The 17,724-nt window shown below is 42.2% G+C and overlaps 1 protein-coding gene across 2 annotated transcripts in view; it reads left to right on the forward strand.

Annotated features, from left to right (window-relative positions):
- Cpb2 (carboxypeptidase B2) overlaps positions 1-17,724 on the forward strand; it is a 38,972-nt gene that overhangs the window by 13,579 nt on the left and 7,669 nt on the right. Inside the window, exons 4-9 of one of the 2 annotated variants that reach the window (XM_027390130.2) lie at positions 1,248-1,356; positions 4,745-4,846; positions 8,415-8,519; positions 13,110-13,220; positions 14,483-14,576; positions 16,710-16,912. In XM_027390130.2, the coding sequence (XP_027245931.1) occupies positions 1,248-1,356; positions 4,745-4,846; positions 8,415-8,519; positions 13,110-13,220; positions 14,483-14,576; positions 16,710-16,912 (724 nt within the window). The remainder of the gene's footprint in view (positions 1-1,247; positions 1,357-4,744; positions 4,847-8,414; positions 8,520-13,109; positions 13,221-14,482; positions 14,577-16,709; positions 16,913-17,724) is intronic. The other variant, XM_035452192.1, reaches the window with a different exon arrangement.

Below are 17,724 nucleotides of genomic sequence, written 5' to 3' on the forward strand. Positions count from 1 at the left end.
ATGTCTGCGCTCCACCTGTGTACAGTGCCCACAGAGGCTAGACGAGGGCATCAAATCCCATGGACTGGAGTTAGAGTTGATTGTGAGCCACCATTTGGGTACTGGGAGCTGAAACTCAGTGTGGTGCAGGAGCAGCCAGTGCTCTGCACCGTCTCTCCAGCCCTGGATTGTTTTTAAAGCTTACAAGGAAACTTCCCAAAGTCAGCCAGTTGAAACATGGTGGAGGCAGAAGTCAAACTCAAAACATTCAGACATCAAAGTTTCAGCTTTTAGCCATTGGCCTAGATAAAGAAACTTTTACCAATATGAGAACTAATTCCAAATTATTCATCCCAGCTGATTGATAATTCTGGCAAAGTACTTGCCTAGTTAGTAGAGTAAGCAAACTAAGAGCCTCAATTTTATCTTTCCCCACATTTTGATTTGCAAAATATTTGATCATCTTTCATCCTGCAGAACATCTGGGATATATCAGTGAAACACAAGAAAGAAAGGCAGTCTTCCTCTCCTGTTCTTCACTGAAAACTGAGATATTGTTCTGGATCGAAGTGGGTGTCCATCAATCTCTATATCCTAGTCAGATTTCTGTTTTGTGAAAAACACCAAGACCAAAGGCAACTTGGGAAGGAAAACGCTTATTTAATCTTACATATTCTAGTTCATCATTGAGGGACATTAAGGCAAGAACTCAAGATGGGAGTTTCAAGCAGAAACCACAGGAGAGTGCTGCTTGCTGGCTTACTCTTAGGCTCACATTCAGATACCTTTCTTAAACAGCGCTGGACCATCTGCCTAGGGGATAGTGCCACCCATGGTGGGCTGGGCCTTCCTGCCTCAACCAGGAATCCAGAAAATGTTCCACAGACTTGCCCAGAAACCTGTCTGGTGAAGGAAGTTCTTCAGTGGAAGCTCCCTCTTCCCAGGTGTATCTAGTTGACAACCAAGATCAGCCATCATGGATTTCTTAGAAAACACACTGAAGAATCACAGTCAAGAAATACAGATTTTGGTAGAGTAGGGTAAGATCGGGCAGTCCTCATGCCCTCTCCCCAGGGTCCACAGGACTCTGCTAAAGAGGTTTGTGGAGTCATCTTGACTCCATATATGGCTGTGTTGTTTTACTTGATGAAGTGCTCATGAGACCCACTGGCAACTTTCTGCCAAGCTCACATACTGTGCCTGCAGTAGGCCATGTGGGAAAGCCATCACTGTGCCTGGAAACCACTCACCTTCTGCTTCCTCAACAGCGTCCTGATGAAGGATGTGGAGGACCTAATTCAGCAGCAGACCGCCAATGACACCATCAGCCCCCGAGCCTCCTCATCATACTATGAGCAATATCACTCTCTAAATGAAGTAAGTCACCATGCCATTCCTCAAAGGTTCTGTTTTCATTAACCAGCATTGCCATTTCAACCACGAAGAATTATCAAAGAATCATAACCAACAGAGGAGGGGTTTTGTTTGTTTTTTTAAATCACACTTAGGTTGATTAATGGTGGCAATTCATCCCTTTTGTTGATGTCTCCCTGGGAAGGTTGCCCCCTCTAGTTGATAAACTGGCTTTACAACAGCATGCTTATCTATGGCTAAGAGTATCTCACACTTTTAGAGATAATACTGAAGAAAATATTTGTTACGATAAATCTTTCCACCAAAGCCATCCGAGCCCTATTGCCACGTGGGTGGTCTCCACCAGCTGCCCGAGGTTCTGCCTGCCACATGGATGGACAAAAGACAGAGACATATTAGGTACAAAGCTGCTTGGCCAATGACTAGGATTCTCATCTGCTAGCTCAGTCTTAATTATCATACATCTATATATTTTATAAGACTTATCTTATCGGATGCCTTATTGGTGTCCCTCCTTGCTGGTGGATCACATTGTGCCGCTGGAGCAGGAGCGGAGAGGAAAAAAGACACGCTTCCTGTTTCTCCTTCTTTAAATATGAGTCTCCTTGCTATGTCACTTCCTGCCTGGATCACCACTTATCTACTACATTTCCCAGAATCCTCTTTGACTCCTAGTCCGGTCTAACTTGCTGTCTCATTGGCCAAACAGTATTTTATTTAACAATCAATAAGATAAACATACACAGTACATTCCCCATCAAATATTGAATGCTAAGAATAACAGAAAATAAAGAATAGGACTGCTACACTGAAACTGCCACAAAAATTACAATTGCTCATGTCTCTTTGGACCATTACCTGAAATTTATTCTTAATGAATAATCACCCGATTACCTCACAGAATTAATGTGATATGTTCACTTATATTGATTATGCTGCAAATGAATACATTTTATCCTTCTGAATAGCAATCTTTAAGCCATGTCTTTGACTGGGTGCCTAAAAATTGGCAGGGACCACATCTAAGCTCAGGTAATAAGAATCAATTTTATATTTCATCTTTGAAATCATCTGGTTCTTTCCAGGTGGTTAATCCAGAACTCAGTCTGCTTCTAGATCCTATTTACCTGGCCAATTGATGTGGGCATTGGATTTTTACACCCCACATTATTTCTCTTTAGATCTTAAATATATCTATTATACTTAGGCCACTTCTTTCTAGCACCTATACCAGCAATATGTGACAAACTTGATGCAGAGAGGCTAGGTAGCAGTGGCTCAAAAAACAGAAGATGAACTCGACGAAGGGACACCACTGTGCTGAGTTTGATGGGCAAATGGAAAATGCCTTAACCAGGAGGATGTCAAAATACACTGTTTAAGTATTTTGTTCCAGAAAGTTATGTTGTCTTACCATATTCCCATGAAAGACTTGGAATGGCAAACAAACTCCGTGACTGCATTCATTTGCTAGAGATTCCATAGCAGAATGACACAGACTGCAGAAGTTTGTTTGATCATATTTCTGGAGGCAAGAAGCCGGAGATCAAAGTGTTGACAGTCTTTGGTTTGCTTCTGAGGCCTCTTTCTTTGGTTTATAGACAGTTGTTTCCTCATCCTCAAATGTTGCTGTAGTTTTCTTGTTCTGCCAGGTCCCACTGCCGCTTCAGCCCCCAAATAAACACACAGATATGCTATATTAATTATTAAACTGTGAACCAAATACTAGGGCTTCTTATTGGCTATCTCTGTCTTAATTATTAACTCATTTCTACTAATGTAACTATTTCCACATAGTCTTATCTTATCAGAGAATGGTCCAGACCTCTTACTCCTTCCTCTGCTACATGGTGTCTCTTTTTGGCGGGCTCCATCTGCCTGTCTTTCCCAGAATTCTCCTCACCTCCTAGTCCTGTCTATCTTCCTGCCTCTATTGGCCAAATAGTGTTTTATTCATCAACCAACAAGAGAAACATATATACAGAGTGACATCCCCATCACTCAAATGGTGTTCTAGTTTTCTTTCTACTGCTGTGATAAGCACCATGAGAGAAAAGACATCTCAGAGAGAAAAGGGTTTATTTGGTTTGTGTGTCCTGGGTCTCGGTCCATCAGGTAGGGAAGTCAGGGCAAGAACACAAGGCAGGAACCTGGAGGCAGGAACTGAGCCATGGATGGATGCTGCTTTCTGGCTTATTCTCTATGGCTTGCTTAGTCTGCTTTCTTATGCCACCAAGATCCGTTCACCTACCTTGGGGTAGCACTAGCCCCCACTGTGCTAACCTGGTCGTGTGTGTGTGTGTGTGTGTGTGTGTGTGTGTGTGTGTGTGTGTGTGTGTGTGTATTCCCATGCATATGCATGTATGTTGAGGCCAGAGGTCTACATTTGTTATCATCTTCCATTGCTTTTCACATTATTTTTTGAGACATAATCTCTGAACCTATAGCCCACTGCCTCAGCTAAACTGGCTGGCCAGCGAGCTCCAAGGATCTGCCTGACTCTGTCCCTCCCAACATATCCTCCTTCTCCAGTGTTAGAATTTCACATGCATACTGTAGTGACCAGGTTTTACACAAGTGCTGGGGATCTGAACTCAGGTCCTCAAGCTTTCACAGTAACCACTATACAACAAAAATCCCCAGCCCTGAATTTCTTTTTTTTTTTTTTTAAGCCTCAATGCTAGACCTGGTAGGAAGACTCCACACAAAGTCCAATGTGATAAGCCTCTAGAATGGGGCATGGTAGTTCAAGTACTCAGAAGGCTGAGGTGGGGAGATCAAGTTCAAGCCCAGCCTAGGTTACATAATAAGACCCTGTCTCAAAAAACAAACAACAAAAAGCCCAAGGCATAGCCCAGTGGTGGAGTGCTTGTCTATCACATACAAGGGCCTGCATTTGATCACCAGCACTAGAAAATGAATAAACAATAATATCTGGGCTGGAGAGGTGGCTCAGCAGTTAAGAGTACTAACTGCTCTTCCATTGGACCTGGCTTCAATTCTGGCACCCACATAGTGGTTCTGAAACTCATTTCAGAGGATCCAATGCCCTCTTTTGGCCTCCACCAGCACCCAAGTGGTGCACAGACATACACCCATAGCCAGAACATAAAATTCAGCCAATAATTTCCAAGACAACATTTTAAAGATTAACTCTTTGTTCTATGCTTCTTAGAGCCATTTCACTTTTCCCCTAATACTTAGAACTCAGCAAAAGTCTGGTTTTATTTCTTCTCAGCAGAGGAAATATCCCATCCCAAGTGTTTTCAGTTCTCCCATATAAAGAAAATGGAGAGGAATCTCCTGTCTGCAAGGAAGCTGCCTACCCCCTATGATCAGGGATATCCTGTGAACTTGTCCTGTGACTAACCTGTGGTTTCTCTGCTCATAGATCTATTCCTGGATAGACGTTATAACCGAACGGTATCCTGACATGCTCCAAAAAATCTACATTGGCTCATCATATGAGAAGTACCCACTTTATGTTTTAAAGGTATGTAAGGGGAGTTGCTTAGAGGGGGATATTAAGTATGCAATGGTGTTTGCTATAGCTTAGTTCTACTGTTCTTTGAGTTCTGGAAATATTTTTATTTCGGGTGAATCTTAACTTTAATATCCAACTTCTTAGGAATAAATAGCCTTTATTTTTTTCTTGAGTACTGAGTTTATGAGTGAAAAACACCTCTAGAATCAAACTCCCCTGTGTTCATGTTACATTAGACAACCAGATAAGCCACTTTTTGTGGCTTTCAGTGGTCACACTGATAAAATGATGGAGGTAATCTGGATTACTCCTCAAGTCCTTGTTTTATTTACATCAGTACTGTCTCAGATTGGCTAGGAGAGATTGTGTATCTTGAGTTTTTCTTGGACAAACAGTAGCCCAGCTCTTGAAACCAAAGTGGGAGCTTAACCACCATCCAGGTAAATGCAGGGAACAGGGCAATACTTCAGTGACTGCCTTGGTCAGCACCCATGTGGCTATGTACTTCCAGTTGCAGAATCTTGTGGAAGAGCATTTGATTTTTAAAAATTAGTTAACTACAAAAATAATTTCAGGATTGTAGTGAAAATTCTAGTTGGTCTTAATAATGAATCAGATATCAGGGTAAAGGCTGAAACCTCAGAGAGACAAAGGAGCAAGACACAGCCACATCTTAACCCCACCGACTTCCCAGCTGAAAAGGCGAAAGCTCCTGTCTCCACCCTGCTTTATCACTTCCTCTCTCTACCCAGCCATATCATTTCCTGTTTCCTCCTCCCAGGTGCTGGGATTAAAAGTGTGTGCCACCACTGCCTGGCCTCTATGGTTAACTAGGGTTTCGCTCCGCACTCTGATCTCCAGACAAGCTTTATTTGTTAGAGCACAAACAAAATATCACCATTCAGGATATGTAAATAAGGGAGAAAAGTTATAAAAATTAACAAATACTTAGAGTAACCAAAACAAGAGGAAAAGAGGGTTAAATATTGCCATCTATACCATTCTAGGAGGGCTTCTTTTCAACCCTGTAGTCACCAATATCCAAATAAAGGAGAGTAAAATGTCCCTGGTTGAGGTATCTTCTTTGAATAAACTCTGTGAAGGGGAGATCAGTGAATGTGAATACTAGAAAAGTCATAGGCATCACGACCATGACAACTTTTACTGGGCACACTTTCCAATTACGTAGTTCTGTTTTCTCCCACACTCTCTCCCTTAAAAAAAATTAAGAAAATGCTCTGCAGAAATGTAATTAATAGAAAAATACACTTGCTTTGGTGGTGAGGAATTGGCACATAATCACTTGTAATAGGTAAGCGTTTACACTGGCTCTCAGGCAAGACTTTGAGTCAGGATAGCTCGGGTTCCATCTGTCCTGCCCAGGATCTTCCGGTGCACACTCGAGACAGAGATGAGGCATATGGGTTTCTTTAGTGATTCGGTTAGTTAATAGGTTAGTTCCATGGGAACCGTCCTGGCATGCCCACCCATGACATTTTCTTGCTTTGTGTGCATCTTGCAACCAGTGTCTGGAGCTGAGTGGACACATGGGGAAATCATCCATCCTGGTTGGTTACATCATGTTTTACTTAACTGAGAATGTGCACCCAATGTAAGTGTCTGCAGACCCAAAAGGCTTGCGCCTTTTCAGCTGGGAAGTCGGTGGGGTTAAGATGTGGCTGTGTCAGTGCTGAGCCAACAATTTATCCCTAAAGCTGCAGTGTGCAAATATGAATGAATGAATGAATGAATGAATGAATGAATGATCAAATAAGGCAACTAACCTGAACAAGTAAGGATTTTCAACAGACTAGATGGAATCATCCACAGCTGTTTGGTAAGATGATTTGAGTATCAGTGGCCATTTATCTTTTTTCCTTTATTAAGATATTGTATTAGGAAAGGCACCTTAGTTACGGTTTCTATTGCTGTGATGAAACACCATGTCCAAAAAGTAAGGTGGGGAGGAAAGGGTTTATTGGACTTACACTTCATGTTGCTGTTCATCATTGAAGGAAGTCAGGACAGGAACTCAAACAGGACAGGAACCTGGAGGCAGGAGCTGATGCAGAGGCCATGGGGGGAGCTGCTTACTGGCTTGTTTCCTTTGTCTTTCTCAACCTGCTTTCTTATAGAACCCAGGACCCCAGCCCAGGGATGGCACCTCCTCCATCAATCACTAATTAAGAAAGTGCCCTACAGCTGGATCTTATGGCGACATTTTCTCAATCTATGTTCCCTCCTTTCGGATAACTTTAGTTTGTGTGTCAAGTTGACAAAAGACCAGGCAGCACAGAAACCTTCCCAGCAAATGACAATATTCACTCGCTTTTCTTCTTGTTTTTTGGTTACTCTACATATTTGTTTGAATTTATATTTCTTCTCCCTTTTTCTCTGTCCTGAATTTATTTTTGTAACTAATTTTAAGGACTCAAATAAATGTGTGGGTCTGTGTTGTTGACTCAGAGGACCCAGATTGGGTTCACAGCACCCACACAGTGGCTCACATCCATCTGCAACTCCCAACCCAGGGGATTCAAGATCCTCTTGTGGCCTCTGATAGTACCACACACACACACATGGAACAGACATGCATGCAGGAAAAACCCACACACATAAAAGAAAAATAAGGAAAAACATTTTAGATCAAATAAGTTATGACTGATTTTGGAAATGTTCTTGAGAATTCTTTTTCATTGATTATTTCATGCATGCATATAACATGTTTTGGTCAAATCCACCCCTCCCTCTCTTTCAATTCTCCCTATATTTCTCCCTTCCCTCTTAGCTTCATTCTCTCTCTCTCTCTCTCTCTCTCTCTCTCTCTCTGTGTGTGTGTGTGTGTGTGTGTGTGTGTCACTTAGTGCTGCCTATATGTGCGTGGACACAGGACCAACTACTGGAGAATGATAGATTTTCAGGGGCCTCATTCCTGAAGAAAACCTATTCTCTCGCCCTCAACATCCATCAGTTGCCTCCATCCGTGCTGGGATTGACCTTGAGAATCGGTCTAAAAATGTCAAAGGTTGTCACTGTGTAAAAACTGATTCTCCTTGCTCCACAGAGTTGACACATTGCACTAGCCCTCCACCCCTGTATGTCACATGAAAGGCCCTGTCCCCAGTCTAATAGGATCAGTTTTATGAACCAACTGGTAATATGCTTATCCTTTGGGGGGTGAAAGAGTATATGCTTAAAAAGTGTACTCCATAGGGAAATTTTGAGAGCGTTTGTATTCCCAAAGTCTCTATCCTTACTGCAGTAGCAAGTGCTACTGCCCACAGCAAGTAGCACTTGCCCCTGAGAAGTAAAGACATACTTAAAAGAACAGTCTCCTCTCCTCTTTCCATCTCATGCCTAAGTTGTGCAGGGGCAGGAATCCTGGCTTCATCTTCATTCCCAATTCACACATGCATCAAACCTAAGCAACCACCCTTCATCTCGCCAGCTTTTGAATTTGCTCTGAGAACTTTCCGAGTAACACAGAGAACAAAAGTCCATTGAAAGGATGGAGTAAAAGAAAAGACAGGGTGGGGATAGAGTGTTTGTTTATTATTTATTTATTTGTGTTGTGCAGGTTTCAGGAGAGAAAAAAACAACCAAAAATACCATATGGATCGACTGTGGAATTCATGCCAGAGAGTGGATCTCACCTGCTTTCTGCTTGTGGTTCATAGGCTACGTAAGTACTTCGCATAGGCCAGTGTTTCAACTGTGTTATGATTCAGCTGCATTTTCCCACGTCACATTCTAGAATTCTTGGTTCAAGTTTCACAAGTGAAGCTTGTAAAAATTCAGTGTTCACCCTGAATGATGATTAAGAAACAATATTCTATTACGCAATAAGCTTCCTAAAGTAGAAAAAAATACTTGAAGCAATTATCTGTTTGGCCCTCATCATCATCATCAATCATCATTTTGGTTTGAACTTTCTGGACATCTTTTGCCACATCCCACCCTTGGGAACTGAACATGGGGCCCACACTTACAGGTCAGATAATGCTTTTGCATGTGTCATAATAAAGAAGTCTGTCCTTGAAGAAGGGATTGGCATTAAGAAAAAGCCATATATAAGACAAAGAGTATGCCATAAAAATGATAAGTAGGAAGGCTATAAGCCTCCACAATGAATAAAAACAGTAAGATCATGCTTCAAGTCCTACAAAATGGGCATGTGTACTGTCCATTTTGATTAATACAAGGAGCCATGTACTAGAAAATTCAAAATGCATACCCTTCTGATAACATTATTTCACAAAGACTGTAACATGAAATAGATCAGTCAACACATTAAGGCATCACTGATTAGATCTCTCTAAACAAATGGAACTCATCAAATGTAAAGCTATTTCTACCTGCACTGGGTCCTAACAAATGTGACACTCCTAACCACTGTCACCTGCAATACATGTTCCCTTCTCCAATAAATTTGAGTTTGTTAGGCATCTCAGGGACAACTGTTCCTGGGGAGATGTGAATAAATGTCTATACAATCCAGAAATCGAAGCAACCACAGACCAATGTACGGACACTGCTCAAGAACCAGTGAGTTCAGTGGGGCTACTTATGGGACTGTGGGTAAAGGGTTACTTCCAGAAACAGGAATGACACAAAGGCAACTGTTAGCACTGAAAGCCCACCCCAGCACAGCTGACAGCTCATGCAAGCTGGAACCATAGTTCTCACTGTGCAGCTCTGCAGGTTGAAGAGTGTTTCTTGTGGGCAGTTTGTCTAGTCTGATCGTCATCCAGGTAGTTCATCTGTTTTCTGTCTCTCCAGAAATCCTTGATTCTTGGAATCAAGATTCCAAGGGACCTTGTGTGTCTGATCAGTTTCAGGCTTTTCCTGAGACGCCTGAGTTATCAAAATGCTAGGATTAAAGGTGTGTGCCACCATCACTCAGCTTCCTGAGTCCTCCTCCTCCTCCTCCTCCTCCTCCTCCTCCTCCTCCTCCTCCTCCTCCTCCCTCATCTTCTTCCTCTTCCTCTCTTCTTTTTTTTAAAGATTTATTATTTATACAGAGTTCTGCTGCATGTACACCTGCAGGCCAGAAGAGGGCACCAGATCTCATTATAGATGGTTGTGGGCCACCATATGGTTGCTGGGAATTGAACTCAGGACCTCTGGAAGATCATTGCTTCTAACCTCTGAGCCATCTCTCCAGCCCTACTTGAGTCTTCACAATAACTCTCCTTTTAGAACTTCCTGGATTTCAAAGAGCTTCTAAGGATACTGTTACCCAGCAGCACTGCAGCATCCCTGAGCCTACTGAACAGTTTCCACTGACCATTGAACCTATCTGAACCAAATGAGACTGGTTCCAGCTCAGAAATATTCATAAGTTGTCCATGAGAACCTAGACTCTGGAAAGATGGGGAACAAACTGTGGCTTGATGATTTTACCATCAAGTATTTCATCTTAAGAGTATTTGATACTTTTTTACTTGAGTCAATAATCATATCAGTGATTCCCACTGAGTGAGTGGGACATTCCAACCTGGTCTGCCTAAAACAAACCCAGGTCACTGACTCTTGAAATACTTCAAACCTCTGCAGGAGGAAAAGTCAGTTTGAGTACTTTCAAATAGTTTGAGTGGGGTTGAGGCTGTAACTCAGTGGTTAAATATTCCAATAGCCCTAGGTTCAAAACATGTTTTGCCTGGGCAGATTCCACTTTTAAAAGTCACTAGAGTCAAAGGGGAATCGACACCTTAGCTCTTAAGACTTTTGCTTTCTCCTAGGCCTTAATAAATATTGTAAAACCCATACAGTCCAGTAAAGGTATTAATTCACTTTGAGAAGCCCAGGAGCAGTCATGCCCGTCTCTTTGCTTCTCACTAATTCTCGGGAGGCCCCACGGGATCCCTTCTATTTCTGCAGAAGCTGAGACTGGTGTGTTCATGTCTGCATCAGCACAGCTGAGCCCCAGCTCATGGTCTGGTCATCACAGTAGCCCAGTAAATACACACTGAGCACCACACTTCACTCGGTGCTTTCTCCAGCAACTCACTCCTGTACTCGTTGACTCTTCCATAGAAATCAACCTGGCAGCAGTGATTAATATATAAGTGTTTTACTTCTGACAACTATTATGCTTCTGAATTCTCCTTCCTACAGAGATAAACGCATAGGAAGTGTGTGTGTGAGGGTGTTGATGTAATTGCTCAGCACAATTATGTAGATCTACTGTGTTTATAAGTTTTCATATATGAGTTGTATTGGCATCATTTTCCAACTCCTTCTGTGTCTCCTCCCCTACTCCTCCTCAACTTCACAGGCTTTTGTTCTTTAATCATTATTGTCTCACACATACACACACAACCTGCTGAGTTCATTTAGTGTTGCACATATGTGCATATGTTTAGGAATGACAACTTGGGACTAGATAAGTTATCAGTGTTCTCACTTGACTGCCTTTTATTAAATGCTGGTAGCTCTCTCTCTCTCTCTCTCTCTCTCTGTGTGTGTGTGTGTGTGTGTGTGTGTGTGTGTGTGTGTGTGTATTAACATGTGCACAGGCGCCCATGGAGGTCAGAAGCGCCGGATCCTCCGGAGGCTGGAGTTGTGGTAGCTGTGACCCACCTAATGTGGATGCTGGCATCAGATGCTGGTATATGGTCTGAAGCACTGAGCCATCCTTCCAGCCCTTTAGTAGGATTTAAAAGAAACTTGTAAAAGTTAATAATGAGAAAAGCCTGTTTCTTATCAATAGCTTTTGATGTGTCTTTAAGACAATAACCAATTCTAAGCTAATATCCAAACTAAAATGTATCAATACTACTGCTGTATGAAAATTTTAAACCAAAGCTTTCTAGGCGAGTGATTTAACCAGCTAGAGGACTTCAAAGAACATTCTGGCTGTATTTTTGATCATTTTGGAGTGAACTCTGTGGATGTCCTTGGACTGTGCCGAAAGCTGTACTTCTAAGCTGGCTGTGAGACAGCAAAGGGGGGAGTGAGGGCCAGAAGATGAGTCTCAGCAATGCAGAGCAGATACCTACTCAGACTGCCAGTGATCTTAAAGCCATGGGACAACATGCGAGGGAAAGGAACTGGAAACAAATTCTATGGCAAGTTCTAAGGGCTATTGGATAATCATTTAACTAAGTTCGGGTCTAAAACAGTGGCTCTCAACCTTCCTAATGCTGCGACCCTTTAGTACATCTCCATAAAATTTTTTGTTGCTACTTCATAACTGTAACTTGCTACTGTTATGAATCATAATGCAAATATTTGTGTTTTCTGATGGTCTCAAGCAACTCTTCTGAAAGGGTTGTTTGACACCACCCCCACCCCCACCCCAAAGGGGTTGCAACCCATGTATTGAGAACCACTGGTCTAAAACAAGATTAGGAAGAACTCTAGTTACTGTGGATTATTGAAAAAAAAACTGAACTATACTGGGTTTTAAAAAAAATCTTTGTTGTAAGCTTTATGACTTTAAAGAGTGTCCTTTCTTGCTGTTTGAAGGAGAACTAAGAAATGGGTGGTTCTATATTTCTATCATTGTTAAATAGGAAGGTTTTTGTTGACCCATGTGGCATCAGAGTACCCTAAATTCAGCCACTTTAAGGAACTGGTATTCACAACAAGGTGCTTTGAAATTTCAGGAGTTGTGATTGCCATACAGATCTTAGTTATTGAGGGAGACGAAGGCAGGCAGCAGATACTATGCGGGGGTAATGTGTCAGTGAGGCAAGGAGAAATCGTCTGCAATACACAGAATACAAAGGCACATCACAGTGTAAAGAGCAGAATATGAGGGCAAGAGCAGAAAAACAAAGGGAAAGCAGGCAAATCCCAATGAAAAAGTTTCAAGTCCTTTGAAAACAATAAAGGGGTGGCGGGACTTGCTACAGCTGGAGATGCGCGTTACAATTATTTGTATTTGTTTACAGTTTCATTAGTACTTGAAGATAAGTTTACCTAAGACATAATGATTTTTTTTAAAAAAAAAGGAAAAGAAACTGTTACTCTTCTTGCAAACTAAGTATGCATATCAAAACAACTTCTTTTTGCTGTTGTTTTTCGAGACAGGGTTTCTCTGTGTAGCTTTGGAGCCTATCCTGGCACTTCCTCTGGAGACCAGGCTGGCCTCGAACTCACAGAGATCCACCTGCCTCTGCCTCCAGAGGGCTGGGATTAAAGGCGCGGGCCACCAACGCCCGGCTCAAAACAACTTCTTAGGAAGAAAGGAAAACTCATTTAAGACCAAGGCCAAGCTTAGAAGGACCTGAAATGAGACAGTAAACATACCTGGTTTAATGTGCAGGTAACCCAGTTCTATGGGAAGGAAAAGATGTATACCAGTCTTCTGAGGCACGTGGATTTCTACATTATGCCAGTGATGAATGTGGATGGCTACGACTACACATGGAAAACGGTGAGTGAAAGCCATGGAAGCAAATATACCCGTTTGGGGTATACAGAGATTCAGGGTGAATTGTTCATGCAATCCTGGACCTTGGTGACACAGTTTTGTTATGAAAAAAGTATTCAATTAAAGAAATGTCAAACATCCATAACAACAGATGTGATTGCATACCCCCTAGACATCTGTCTACAGCCTCAGTGGTGACTATCGGCTTTCTGATGCTCTGACAAAATGTCCGAGAGTAAGAGCTCAGAAGGAAGAAAGGTTGGTTTGATCCAGAGCATCAGAAACTTCAGCCAATGATACTGAGACAGGAGGTCATGACAGGGGCGCATGGTGAAACAAAACCGTTTCTGTAATGAAGGATGGGAAGCCAGGAGTGAGACTGGGCTGGTGGGGAGGGTGAGGTAGGATGGTGAGCCAATGTCTCCTACAAGGACACATTCTGCAGTGAGCTCAGTTTCTTCTGATAGAATCCACTTCCGCTCCCTCCCAATCATGCTGTAAGCTGACAGCCAAGCCTGCAACAGATGGGGAATGTTTCAGATCAAACCACCCCCCAGCTCAAGGACCACTGTGTTTCATTTATGTCCTCTTCTGCCTTCTACTTTACTGTTTTAAAGAGAATCCAAGACACTGTGCCATCGTTTTATTAATAAACACTTCATTGTGTATCTCAAAAAGAAAGAAACTCTTGAAAAATAAAAACTCATTGTTGTAGTGGTGACTTATGTCTGTAATCCCAGCAGCTAGGAATCTGAGGCAGGAGTATTGCTGGGAGTTTTAGGTCAGCTTCAACTAAATCATGCTCTGTAGGACAGCCTGGGCTGTAGTGCAAGACCCTGCCCCAACCAACCAACCAACCAACCAACCAACCGAACCAGCCAGCCAACCAACCAACCAAACAACCAACCAGCCAATATATCCAAACCAAAAAGGCACAGTGCAGAGAGATCACTGAAATGCAGAGCTCATAGTTTTGAGCTGAGATATAAGCTATTTTACTTTTCTTTGAAGAGTTCAAAATTGCCTGTGAAATTAATTTAAAGGAGGTGGGGCTAAAAAAGAAGGGCAGTGAGCAGCTTAGTGGAAACCAATGAGTTTCCATACTTGTAGCTGTCAAAATCCATGAGATATCATTTTTACTTGGCTCAAGCCAGCAGTTCAAGTGACTGTGACTGGGACTTGGATGGAGGTGGGGCTGTGTGAGAGGACCATGGCCAAGACAGGATGGTCCAGCTTGATAACCTGTCCCCATCTGCTTCCTTTAGAACCGAATGTGGAGAAAGAACCGTTCTGTCTACAAGAACAACCGATGTGTGGGCACAGACCTGAACAGGAACTTCGCTTCCAAACACTGGTGTGGTAAGCATTTGCTTCATGCATTTCTTCATGAAAATGGTGAGAGACGTTCATGAATTCAAAGTAACGTCAGGGAGGTGTGTCTGAATTAGGAAGAGTCTAATAGCGAGCATCTGAAGTAAATGTAGTGCTATGACTGCTGACTGGAGCCAGCAAACCACTCCCTCCTACTGTTGGCTCATCTTTAAATAAGGAAATCGAGCCAGTTAATTTTTATTTCTTCTTTGATAACCTTCCACATATAGACAATGTATCTTGACTATCTCTATCTTAAACTCCTCTTCTCACTCTCCCCAAACTGCCCTAAACATGTGCTTCTCCTGTTTTAGTTATCCCTGCCTCTCCCCTTCCCTCCCTGCTTCTTCTCCTTTCCTCTTCCTCCTCCTAGTTCACTGGTCCAATTAGTGCCTCCTGCACGAGGATAGGGAACCTACCACTGACCACACCCACAAAGAAAAATGGCAACCTTTCCCTGCAACTGTCAATTGCAAATGGCTCTTCAGTTAGGAAATGGGACCGGTGAGTTCTGGATGCATCCATGATAGTTGTGACTGGTTTGATCTTGTTCAAGTATGTACAGCCAACCATGGTTGCTGTGAGTTCCTGTCATGTTCAAAAGGCAGTGTTTCAGAGCTCTCCTCAGAATCCTTTGGCTCTTAAATTCTTTCTCCTGCCTCTTTTGCAGTACTTCCCATTCCTTGCAGGAATTGACATAAATGGTCCACTTAAGGCTGAGGACTCAACAAGCTTCAGTTTTTAAAGGTCTCTTCTTAGTTTCTAAATTTAAAAAAAAAATACCATCTCAGACTAACAAAGAATTTACCAGAGGTCTTGCTTTAACATGTCATGTTCATCATCAGGACACCAAAGACTAGGGTATGGGATACCCTCTCATTTTAAATTGTCCGGGTAAATGTTTATTTTTGTAGTGTTTTAAATTTTTACCTTTGTGTTCAGATATTGCCTTTCTTAACAAGTTCATCATTTCATGAATAACATGAAATACTAATAAATAATAAAAATATAAAAAATGATACAAAGACAGACACAGTGGGAATTTGCCATCCTTTGGTTTGAATGAACTGAGGTGCTCAGTGAACATGGACTTGGGTCATGAAAACAGTATGCTCCCAGGGAGGCAGATACAAGTTCACCCTTTCTTCCCAATGTACCCAATGTTACAGTTCATAATGCTAGAGTTAAAAAACAGCTATGGGCCAGGAATGATGGTGTCCATCTGTTGTTCCAGCACTTCTGAGCTGAGGCAGGCAGTGACAGGGTTCAAGGCCAGACTGGACCACACAGCATGACCCTGTAAGAAACTACAAACATGCCCCTAAATTATACAAAGAGCTTCAATCCTCTGCCATATTGAAAGTATATACACATGCCTTGGGTAAAATGTGGCTCTCTGAAGTTCCACTCCTGTGAATTAGGGACATAAGGAGAAATACTGAAAGATGGATGTATTAGTCAGGATTCTCTAAAGGCATGTAACTGATAGAATGAAAAAAAGAAGATATATATATATATATATATATATATATATATATATATATACCACTTCAAATAATTCAATTAAGAAAAGTCCCTCACAAGCAGTCCCTCACCTGCCCCTTGGGTTTTAGCTGTAGTCAAGTTGACAACCAAGGATAGCCATCATAGCAGGCTACCATACAAAGGGACACATACTATGACCTCTTAAATGAATTAATAAATCTTAGTCTGGTACCAAAAACAACAGTCATAACCCACATATCTAACTGTAAACAGATCTGGAGACTTTTTGATGAATTATATTGATTTTTGAGCTGTTAAGATCAGAAAAGTTCATATATAGCAACTAAGAAAATTTAGTTTATTTTTCTTCATTTAACCAAAAGTTTGGGAACAAGTAACAGCTGGAACCTTCCTGGTAAGGGAGACCCACCTAGGACGGCCTTAGCAAGCCTGCTGTAAATGTTTGACTTCAAAAGAAACCCAGATGGCATTTACTGAACATCAGGAATGCATTCTTTATACAAAGGGCCTTCCTTTGTCATTTTTCCGCATTGATAGACTATAGATCTGAGGTGAGGCGCAAGGCACAGAGGGACACACAACTTCTAATAACTCACCCTAACCATTTGACTACAGAGGAAGGTGCATCGAGTTTCTCCTGCTCTGAAACCTACTGTGGACTCTATCCGGAGTCAGAGCCGGAGGTGAAGGCAGTGGCCAACTTCCTGAGAAGCAATATCAACCACATCAAAGCTTACATCAGCATGCACTCATACTCCCAGCAAATTCTGTTCCCCTATTCCTATAACAGAAGCAAAAGCAGGGACCATGAGGAACTGGTAAGCACTACTTATTGACTGTAGTATAAGCATTTAGAAATAAAACAATATTCTGTCCAAGAATCAAAATGGAAGGAAAACCGTTTTCCTTCAGGGAAGAATAGGTAGGTGTTTTTCTCTATCCCCTAACTCTGCCAGGAATCAGCTTGGGTCACTAGGAGAATTCCAAGAATTGCTGTTAAGCTGGGGACAGGAGCTTCATTCCCAGGGAATGGCTTCCCTATGTTAGATAAACTGTGCAGAGGCCGGGAGGGAGCTGTTGCCCTTGACTTACTTGGTGGTCACTAACTTGGACGCCAGAAGGACAACTTGCCTCTAGTTAACTCCTAGCCCCTCACTCATTGGGGTGCCAGCAGTGAGAACTATTTACATACTGCCCTTTTCAACTCCCAAGGGTTGGTGCTATCCAAGAACCAGCAGTGTCTACACCCAGGCAGACCTGTTTGGAATGTAGTGGACAAAACAGGACATTCAATGAAGGCCCACATAGTCTGCTACTTTCTTACGACTTTTCAGTCCCAGGTGCTCTGTTGGGATTGACAGTAAAGCATGAAGGAGTCTCAGTGACTTATACCCAGACTCAGGCAAGCCCTTGTCCCGGGTGCTTTGCAGACAGAGGAGGTGCCTGGCATGGGCAAAGGCCAATCTCTCTTTAGTAGACTGTGCTTGTTGCATTTTGTTCCCTGGCTCTCTTAATAGAGTAAAGTCTACCTGCATTAGGTAGGCCATGTTTATATGCCTGGGTAGGTAGGACTTATGACAAATACTTTTTTTTTTTTTGCATTTTCTGAAAATATCTTGTTTGAAACAAA

This window comes from Cricetulus griseus, assembly GCF_003668045.3.
Source record: "Cricetulus griseus strain 17A/GY chromosome 1 unlocalized genomic scaffold, alternate assembly CriGri-PICRH-1.0 chr1_1, whole genome shotgun sequence".
NCBI classification, from domain to species: domain Eukaryota; kingdom Metazoa; phylum Chordata; class Mammalia; order Rodentia; family Cricetidae; genus Cricetulus; species Cricetulus griseus.